The following is an 11,094-nucleotide window of genomic DNA, read 5'->3' on the forward strand; positions in this document are numbered from 1 at the left end:
GGCCACATAGATATAACTGCACTTATTTGTTCATTTCCCTGGCACAGCCTGAGTAATTGCTGGCATGTTGTTCAGCTGTGATACAGAAACATGGTGGTGTATCATCATTGCAACCCTGGACTTAGCTGTGGTCAAATGAGGAATACACTCAAATCCTCATGGGCAGAATTAATCCTGTGAGGACAGCAGGCAATTCTCATGTGCTAGCAGTGTCACTATAAACTGGCTTATAACAGCTTCCTAGCTGCCAGCTGAAGTCCTCTCTGACAGACTGGTGGGTTGAGATGTAAACCAACAGGAAAGTACACACAATTAATTACAGAGCATTTTAGTTCAGTTCATTTGCATTTTGTTTAGTGCTACTGAAACCAGCGTAGCCAATACTAGAAGTGTATAGATAAGTCAGCATTGGTTCAACAATAAAAAATACTTTCCTGATTAAACAAACAAAAAAAGCCTCATGCAGATATCCAGTGCCATCCCATTAATGATGGGGTGAAAGAACAAAAAAAAGTTATAATTAGCTCTGAAATGAAGCACTGTTAATAAAGCCAACTGCTAATAATAACTTCATACTTAGATTGCATCAAACAAGCAATACACTTGAGGACCTAAATTAGAACAGGGAATTCATGGGAGCGTCTCATGGGAATGGAGTTGTAGCCTGCCAAAGAGGCACTGAGAACTAGAAACATAAGGCTTCTGGGGTCAAAAATGATTGAACAATGTGTCTTCTCCAACCTATCTCCTCTGTGGACAACCTACAAGCTCAGTATTATACTTAATTTAAAACTGTAGAGTGAGTAGTAATGCAGAAACAACTGAAGTAGTTTAGTTACGGTGTTGGTGACTCCCAAGCACTTCTTAGCGTTGGATGCAATATATAGGACAGAGGGAGGCCGCCAGGAGTAGATGGGATGGAATGTGAGATCAGTTCTAAAAATTCAGATTTTTATTATTTTTGGTGGCAGTAAGGAAGATGCTGACTGGTTTAAGTGCTGGTGTAGATAGTGTAGTAAGCCCTTCCATGAAAATCTATGAATATTATTTTGCTTTGAGGAACAGCTTCTAGTTGTCCATTTGTGGCCTTTTATTAAAAATAATGCAATACATTCAGCAAAAACAGACCACCAGAATAACAGCTTTAGGGTCTATCAGCAACTTCATTTCACCCAGAGGCCTTCTCCCTGGGTATCACTGAATAAGCATTAGAAGTATAAATGTGTATGATTTGGGTAACTGGAAACAGCATTAAACTCTACACGTATGTGCACAGGAACAGCTTGAATGCTTGTAAGTGCTTCTGAAAGATGACTTTCAGGGTTTCTTGCAGGGACTGAATTTCATAATTTCTTTGGCTGATTCCTTTCAGAAGTAGGAGGAGGTTGTCATGTTGCTATAGGAGAGGTGTGAGCACCCTTGGCTCTGTGCTGGTGCGAGAATAAAAAAGAGAACCTTGCGTGAAATACCCAGTCAGTGTCCTGCTGGAGCAGGGTGGTACTCTGAGGTCGTGCTGCTGCCATGTTAACCCTCAGAGCAGCCGGGGTGGCTGGCAGTCTACAAAAGACCTCTGGCAGAAGTTTGGGAGGGTTCTTTGTTGGCTCTTGCAGGAAATGCCAATGCACACTCCTGTAGCAAATAACTTTAACCTGGTCCTTGTGCAGTACTTCACCAAGGCAAGTGCTTGCACCTTTTATTGGCTTGAGGGAGAAGCCCACTTCAACCTTGGCATACACCATGAGGCTGCATTGTCACAGCAAGAGCCACAAACAGGGAGAGTGCATTCTCTCTAAATGTTGGCTTTGTTTGGCGGAAAGAAAAATGATCCAGTGTTTCTATTCTGTCATAATATTTCTGTGGACAGCCTGATGGCTGTGCTGAAAAATGTGAAGAAACCAGGGTGGCAGGACTGTTGAGTGACAGTAGATAGAAAATGAGTATAGAGGCAGTTTTCATTGGCTGTACCCTCTCCCTGGTTTGTTGCTTGTTTTCTTCTTGGTAGCGATGCCAAGTCAGAGTTGGGGCATTTTTGAAACATCTCTTGGGTATTACTGGTGGGAAACAGCCAGGGTTTTTTTTCCACTGGTGTTGCTGAAGGTTGCTGCTTTCACCTCTGAGTTTTATGGTGATGGATATGTCATCACTGGGACCTGTTTTAGTGCCAGCTAAACATTATATAATGGTTTGTTTCACTATCCCCAGCCTGCCTTAGTTCATAAAATTAAGGAAATAATTTAAAGGCTTTGCACTGTAGTTCCATGATTATTACCCATGCAGTGAGGTGTTTGTTCATCTGGTTTCTAAAGAAACATTGAGAAATGAGTCTGTGTGGGACTAAGAGAGAGTAATTTAGTCTGTAATAAGTGAAACTTAGGTGACAGGGCTGAATGTATTAAAAGTCATCAGTAATCATAATGGCTGTAAGTTCCAGTACTTCATTTAGAGAGAAGCATTTTATTGCATCTTATTATAATAACTTATCCTTTCACTTCTTAGCAATTAAGGTAAATAAACAAAACTAGTTTGAAACTCACCAGGCACTAGCATGGCTCTTCTTTGGCTTCCTTAAATATATGCACTTAGATTATCATAATAAACAAGTACCCATATAGACTGATTCTGTAGTTCTAAGATATACTTTTTTTTCCCCTCAGCTATTTTGTGACACACCTAATTAAAATCTACTGCTTGTTTCGTCTTTCAATGTAATAAACCCCTGCCTTATTCTTTCTGTCAGTTTAATCCCTCTTTCTTTTCCATTGACACATTTCTAATACCTCTTCAGACAGGCCAGACACTTCTGCTTCATCTGTACCAAATCCACAATGCTTAACACCTTTTGACAAAATTGATAAATCCTCTCTGTGGCTTGGAATTGATAAATGCTGTCAAAAAGGTTTTTCCAATAGGACTCTCTTTGTCACCTTCACCAGATTTTTATCCTCTGTTGTAGAATTGTGCAGTTTAATGTTGCGTTTCAAATCATTTTTGGCTGAAAAGGTGTGTAATGGAATCAGAGTGTCCCCTGAATACTCCTAACAGTAGGAGATGCCTTTTTGTTTTGAATACCAGAATCCCAATAGACCCATGACAGCGATGAAATTACACTTTTGACCTTGTTCACTAAAGTGTTTCTTTCTCTGTGTGATTAAATGAGAGTAACCAACAATAGCTTCCTCTAAAATACATGGCTGTGCAATTCTCAACTGATTGTGTTCTCTGCAAAAGAAAAAAAAAACAACAAACAAAACAAAAAAAGGGGGGAAAACCCCAAAACCAACCTAAACAAACCCTGTTTGATTCAAGGAGTGGTAGTTGTTTTATCCATATTAAAAATGCAAAAGCAATTGATATATTGATATTTTTCTTAGGCCAGTGTTATTGCTGTACCCAGAATGTTACAGCAGCAGTACAACACAGTGGCAGAGTTTTACGCTTTTGTTGCTTCATTCACCACAGATTTGATGCTTTAGTATTTATCCCCTTCTAAAATATAAAGAATCTAAATATAGAAAATAATCTTATGCTTAAGGTTCGGTGTGATTTTAGCTGATCATTGTGGACTATGCAGTTATGTCAATCCAAAAGATAAATATAGACTTTCCTCTAGATTTAAATGCAGCCTTTGAACTCCCAGTGTTTCTTTTCCCTTGCTTGTGGCTGAGTGGATATAGCCTGCTGCAGGGTTTGCCTTGACTGCCAGTCCTGCCTTACACACCCAGGCGCTGGCACACCTCGTGCTGCATATTTAGGTGTTCCAGGCATGACTTCTCTGGATCAGAAAAACTCAGTGAAGTGGTCAGAAGAAAGATACAAGGTCACAATCTTGATTCTTCCATTTTAGGCTACTTCAGCTGTGTTTTGGGGACTGTTTTTTTTTCTCCCCCAATAAATTCCGGTTTTCTGTTAATCTTTACCAGCTCTGGATTAGTGAATGTACTTTCTTCATTGTGCAGAGCACGTATCTGAAGTGCAAGGGCAAGTACAATCCTGTAGTTTTTGTGGGTGGGGAGTGAGGTAGGTAGCTGGGTTCAAAAGAGAGGAGAGGACTCTGGGAAATCCAGTTTGTTTGTGGAAGGGATCAAAATAAGTGACTTAATGGCCTCTGTGGCCTCAGGACTTAAGGACAGTTTCTTCAGTTTGTTTACTCACTGTGGATGATGCTGTGTGGAGAGGGCATCAGAGCCACGGAGCTTGGAGAGCAGTAGACTGAGGGGGCTGCAGATCTGCAACTCCCAAGTTCCTCTTGTGCCAAAAAACCTTTGCTTTAATTACTACTTCATTAGCGATATAAATTAGTTATTGGTAGGGGTCTGAAGCAACCTTGTAATCAGAGAATATTTGGGTAGTGTTGACATGTTTGTTCCCTGCAAACATGAATCATCCGGCTGCCTTTGGAAGCTCGCCCTGTGGCTCTGCTATAATGTGTTCCACTAGTGTGACTGAAATTAAAATGTCACTATTAACCATCGCAGACTCAGATCCTGTCGGGACACTGCATCTCTTTGAGGAGTTTTTGCTTCCTATGGAGACAGTTGGATTCTGGTATAAAACAATACATTCGTATTTCCACAATGCATGGGGAGCTAAATGCTTTCAAAGCACTATTTCACTGAGTGCAAGCAGCTTTCATGTGTGGCAGAAGCAGTAATGCTCACGTAACACCACGTTGCTGCTTAGTCCGTTAGGAAGCCTAAAGTCAAAATTAATTGTCCTGCAGGATCCTATAGAGGGGTCTCTAAAAGCAGTTGCTGGGCTGTTGGCGGCTGCCACCTCAGCCAGGCTCCCTCCCTGTGAGCAGTTACTGACTTTGGGCTATTGAATTCAGGGCTCTGGAGGTTGCTTGGTGGGAAAAGCCTTCAGTTGGTGCTTGGCAGCTCTGTCACTGTGAGGTCATGGAAAGGACAGTTCAGTCTCCAAACCCAATTAAGGCCAGATTTGGTACCTCTTCAGTCACAGGGGAAAATCCCATTAAGCCAGAGTGGCTCCTGGGACAGGCTTTCGCACCCAGCCTCTCCAGTGAGATGGCTGATGAATGCGTCTGTTTTTGTCACTTGGGCTGTCAGAAATACCCTTAGCTGTCATGAAATGGCCAAGCAGCTGTTGCAGAAAGGTAAAGAGCCTGGTAAGAGGATAACAAGCCCACCAGAGTTGAATTCAGACCGGTGACCTGTTATGTATATGTCTGCATCCCTCCAGTTACTCATATCTAGAGCCGTCTTAATTCCTCAGATCAAATCATTTGACTCTTATGAGCAGCTGTAACTTTCAAGTTGAATGAAGTCCAACTGCTGAAAACATTAATGAAAAACATAAAACTGAGGGTCTGTTTTACCAGGTATCAACAGCATTGCTTTAATTCCCTCCCTCCAAAGATTTGTTTTATTTTTGTGCTAAGTTGTGTTTTTCATCCCAGGTGGCTGCAATTTCTAGTGAAAATAAGTTGAGACATGAAAGGTTGACCCACTCACCTCTGAATTGCTTTTTATGTGATGTGAGTCCCTCGGGGCCCAATTCTACCCATAGAAGTGAGAATGATAGCTATCAAAGTATAGAGGAAGTATGTCAATGTGCACAAAGAAAAAGGTGAGCCCCAGATTGGCCCAAGTGGTATTTAAAATATGGATTTCCTGTAAAATGGTGGTTAAAGGGGAAACAAAAGATAATTAAAAAATTTGCCTGATGTGCTAGCAGTTATATCGATGTTTGCTTTTTTATACTAGCTCTTTCAGACAAGCATGGGATCAGTAGATCCATTATGACTCTCTTAAACCAGTGTGTAAAATTTGGTTAGTGTCTGATCAGCTCCTTTGATCAGTCTGGTCTAGACTGTTGCCAGAGCACTTACTCTGTACTGAACCCACAGTTCCCTTAAATGGAGGACTATTCCAGTGAGTCAAATTACATATGAAAAGGTTATAAAAACTGTCCACTGTCTTTGAGTAAATGAATCTGGTTCAAAGCTGAATACCTTAGGAATTGCAGTAATAAAAACAAAGGTGTTGTTGCAGGAAAGAGGTGGTGGAGTTCTTGATTCATTTTTAAATGACTGTATCAGAAATTCAAAAGAAGAATTTTCAGCAAAATTTTATTATTTTTAATTGGACCAACATTTTTGTAAGCCTGTAATGTATTCCATAAAAAAATCTGCACAAATTTCTCTTAAGAAGCTAATGAGTTACAACCACTATGTTTCTCATTTCAAACACACAATATTTGTTTTAATGGTAGTAGTGGAGGGCCAGTGGGAGCCTTCAGTATGTAGGCTATGCTCTTACCACCTCTTATTTCAACATAAAATTATTTGCACGGGAGTACTGGAAGTCCAGGAGCAGTAAATTTGTTGACAAAGCAGAACTATTTTTGCCCTCATCACTAGAGCTTTTTTTCGCCTCTCCCATTGTAGCACCATTCTGTACCTGTCCGTTCCTTGCCACGTGACTCTCCAAAGTGTGAACAGTTCCTTTTCTCTTTGATAATGCTCCTTCATTTTGCTTAGTAGCAGTAGTTAGATGATAGTTCTGAGACAATTTTGGTCGAATATCATATCCAGAAGACTTGGAAAGTTATCCAATGCTACTGATTTTACAAAGCTAGTTTGTACCCAGGCTGGTTGTCTCAAGTTGTCTGTGTTTTGCATTTGGAGGTTAAATTTCCAGTTTTCTTGTGCCTGCCCTATTTGCTGGTCACGTTGCAGTGCCATCAAAATACCTGACGTAGGAAGCAATGCCAGCAAATTGATCAAATTATCAAGAGACATAAGCTAGCATGTGACCATCACCTCGGCAGGATGAAAAGATCACGGAAGGGAGACCATCTAAAACATATAGAAACTGGAATCCAAGTGACAGTTGCTTGTTTTATCTACACAAAATTCTGTGCACATTCAAGACAAGAGCTACTACTGTCCAAACACTGAATTAATCTACTGATGGTTGAGAAACAGCTCCAAAGCAGGCATTAAAATCTTTTGAGTTGATAGCTAGTACATCCGGCTCTTTGAAGCACCAAGCGTTACAGTACTTACAGAGCTGTGTAAATAATGGAAAGTTAAAAGAATGCTGTTCTGTGAGTCAATACATGACCACAGAATGCAGTAGGAATACTGGGTAAATTCTTGCCTCTTGAGACTGTGTTTCAGCCACTGGCATTACACCAGGGAAGAATCAGACCATATTTTGCATGCAGCACAGCCAATTATTAAGAGGCAACAGGTAGATATTTGAGAGAATTTCCTCCGTGCCATTTGCAGAATTGTATGTAAAATCTGGCTGATCTATACTCATTCCATTACCTGTCATCTTTCAGCAGGTAACTAGTTAAATTCCTGTTAAATAGGATTTGCTTTGCCATTTTCATTCACTGTTGGAGTTGAAATGTTCTGACATGACATATGACCAATCAATAATTGGAAAGTGCTTGCATGAGTCATTTGAAACCAGTAGTTTAGACAGTGTCAGCCACATCTGGGATTAAAACCTGCAAAGAGTCCTTCTACAATCAGTGATTCTGCAGCATCTCCTCTGGGTGTCTGCATTTCACTTAATAAGGATCCCCTGTAGACAGCAACTGAAATAACTCTTGCCTTTCTTGCTTGGATGTTTTTGTGAGCTCTGAAGTGAACTTGGCATATACAAATATACTTTGTTATCCAGCCTGAAGGATGCAGGGCAAGAAATACTATCCTGTTCTGCTGACAGCTTCAGTAGAAAAGAAGCGGCTTTATTTTACTGTGATTCTGAAGAGAATAAGAGTGTGACTGTACCCTGTGGTTTTCTGAGTATTTTTTACCTTTTTTTTTTTTTTTGGTACTGATGATGTTTTTTATTCCTATTACAGGGCTATAATAATCCGAAATGGTGAAGTCATTCCAATGTCTTCAGAATTCACTCCAGAGACCGAACGCCAGCGACTTCAGTATCTGGTAAGAAACCCGAGGACCAGCTCAAATGCTGCTAAAGGCAAGCTTTGCTTGGTAATATCCAAGGTTCAGACACATGTTGCTGAATTACTGTGAAAGTTCACATGTCCACTGAACACCAGTACTTGCCATGTGTATCTTTTAGCCATCAGCAAATGTGGAGAAAAGCCTGGTGGGACAAATCCCAATGAAGCAAGTTTTGTCTCTTCTGTGAAGGCCATTGATTATCATGGCTGTGCTGTGTAAGGTTAGGGTTCAGCTGCAGACCTTCAGCAGCTCATTGGTGTTGGGTAATGAGAACACAGACATAGACCTAACAAGACACAGAGGCATTTCAATCCATCCCTGCATTTACTGTGTATGAAATACCACAGACTGCTCTTTGTGTGTGTGAGCAATACTGCAAGGTTTTATTCAATTGCTCTGATAATATGCCAATAGTATTGAAGTCATGGAAAACATATTCAACTTAGAAGTGATCTCAGTGAGTAGCTGCAGGAGAGGATGGATGAAAAAAGAATAGTTTTATGTAGTATAGCAGCATCCATGAAGCTAGGACAGGGTGACTAGCTGAGGAGATGTGCCATGCTTTACACACCAAGTTGTGTTGGCTGATAAGCTGCGCGAGAAACTTAAGTCAAAATACATGGTGTTATTTTTCATGCAAACAATCTTGTTACTTTTTAAGTTTTTCATCAATGCTCAGATATGCTGGTTGAAGTTGGTTGGGTTGTTTATCAAAATATCATTCCTAATGTGGCTGGGAGATTTCTCCTTCTTCTCATCTTCTGCCTTTTCCTCCTAGAAATTTAAGCTTAAACCAAGGCAGGCTCATTGTCAGCTTTGCCTGATGCGAGGTGGACAGACCAAGGCTAGTGGCATTCCCTGATTTTAAGGTGTCTCTTATCTTCAGCCTGGCCTGAGCACTCTGGTTTGAAATTAGGCAAAATGCCAGTGGTTGAAGGCCAGGGTGGAATTTTAAATCTTTCCGCAGTTGTCAGGCCTAATTTTTCATCAGATTCATGAGCTTAAAGCTGAAAAGTTCAGAGGAAGTACTGCTTTTGGAGTATTCATATTCAGAAAACCAAATGGAAAAATAATATAACTGATAAATATTTACAGTTCAGTTACATTTAAAATAATTTGTTTGCCTTTAGAGTAAAAGGTATCTGTAGTATCTTGGGAGTCTTCTATAGGAAATATGAGATTAAAAATTGCCTACAAGGGATCTTTTTTTCCTCTTTTGATGTCCTTTCTGGCTTATATTTGAAAACAGCAACTGATTTGAAAAGCATTTCTGCTGCTTCCTTTGGAAAATTCCTTTACGTATGTTTGTTTATTTTAAATCTATATGTAACAAATATACCAGGGCTATGGGTATCATGTTCAAAGAAAATACATCCAAGACAGCAAGAGCGTGAAACAAAATTAGAGATAATTTCAAACATAACATTCTATAAGTAGCATTTTTACTCTAGTGTTAAATAAATAAATAAATCACCCCGAAGTTCTTGCAAGGTTGGCATAAATATTACACTCCAAAGGTTTCATCTGTCTTGCTGATTAGATCCCAAATAATTCTCCTTACTCATCTTGGCTGCTCAGGTTCTGCTATCAGTCTATTGCACCATCCACATCTCTCTTCTGCTGTTCTTATCTGAAAGTTACTTACTTGGGATTTATTTTTGTCTATGCAGTTAAAACTGAGTTTCTTTGTTTAAACATGTTGCACTGCTCTTCCTGCACAATAGGAAGAAAATGACTTAATCATTTTAGCATTAATATTTTACTTGATGAATGCAGAATGGTGGGGAACTTACTGCACAGGCAAAGGGAGGTTATTGATTTACAGCCTGCAGGCTACTGAGTGTTGGCTCCCTGTGCAGTAGACACTGTTAGCACAGGCAGGGAGAAGGAGCTTTCCTCTGCATTTAGTGCCTGTTTATTGCTTTCTCCACACAGAATGTTGGTTTAGGTTAACTGGCACCTTCTGGATTTGCCTCCTCTTTTCTAGGTCCTAATTTCCATGTGCAAAGAAATCTGCCAGATAATGAGTTGTTTAGGTCACGTGAGCATCTCTATATGAAGTCCTGCAGTGTAGTCTTAAGCAAAACTGTGCTGGTTGAGTAATTGAGAGAGGTGGAAACAAGTGTTTTGCCTATCCAGCTCGATATTAATGCAGGTTTATTGCCATGTATCCAAGAATGTCCTTGGACATAGGCCTTTGGCACAGCAACTTCAAAAGAACAAGTTGACTACCCAGTCATTCTGACTTTTGAGCAGCTCTGGACATGGTCATCTCTCTGTCTTCACTTGCATCCTCTTTTTTGCAGTGGGAAGACAGCATACAGCTGCGGATTTCAGGCAGGCTGTATTGCAGAGGCAGACTTCTGTGTCAGGGGACTTGTGAGAGTATCGCAGAAGACAATTGGTCCTTCAGTCAGGAGCACTCCTTCAGATACAAGGCGTGAAAGCCTTGCACCAGTATTCCCTTGGTTCTTTGGCTTCCAAATAGATTCAGTGCACCATGCTGCTTCCCTTCCACTGGCAGGCATTCATGAGCCTGCTTGTCTTTTGAATTTTTGAATCTTTTCTTTTTTAGCTGTGTGAGCAGGAGATCTCACTCAGCATCTACTTCAGGAAAGTGCTGGCTTCCCATATCGGTGTATCTTAAAAGGAGAACAAAATCCAGTATTGACTGGGAACTGCTCTGATACATTCAGCAGTTGTGCATGCAATGACTACCAAGGGCAATTTTCCTTTAATCTTCTGAAGAGACTATTAATTTCAGTCATGATAGGCTACATTGCAACAGTAAATGGCACAGGTTTTGTTACTTACTCCCTTTGAAAATGTGTTTTAAATGAACAATGAGTGTATTGCATATGGATGTATTTCTGTTAGTTATCAAAATTGCACTTGGAAGTTGTCATGTGAGGTCAGCATGATGTTATTGTATAATGTGTCTATGCATGTAGCCAGGCAGTGGCCCAAAAATTTACAGCTCAGACCAAAGATGATACACTCCTGCTACCAGGGCAGGCTTTATCATTAGTAGGGACTGGGTGGCCAGCAGTGGCAGTGAGCTGTGGATGATCTTTGTGTTGGGCACAATAAAAAATGGCACAGTATGATTAAGAGGATGAATTTGTAATATATAGTTGCTGTAGGGA

The 11,094-nt window shown here is 40.4% G+C and overlaps 1 protein-coding gene across 1 annotated transcript in view; it reads left to right on the forward strand.

Moving 5' to 3' along the window:
* Nucleotides 1-11,094, forward strand: part of PPM1H (protein phosphatase, Mg2+/Mn2+ dependent, 1H) — a 78,949-nt gene that overhangs the window by 35,784 nt on the left and 32,071 nt on the right. The window contains exon 5 of the mRNA XM_009997777.1: nt 7,840-7,924. Coding sequence (XP_009996079.1) covers nt 7,840-7,924 — 85 coding nt within the window. The remainder of the gene's footprint in view (nt 1-7,839; nt 7,925-11,094) is intronic.

Source organism: Chaetura pelagica, unplaced genomic scaffold (genome assembly GCF_000747805.2).
Source record: "Chaetura pelagica isolate M959 unplaced genomic scaffold, ChaPel_1.0 scaffold314, whole genome shotgun sequence".
NCBI classification, from domain to species: Eukaryota; Metazoa; Chordata; class Aves; order Apodiformes; family Apodidae; genus Chaetura; species Chaetura pelagica.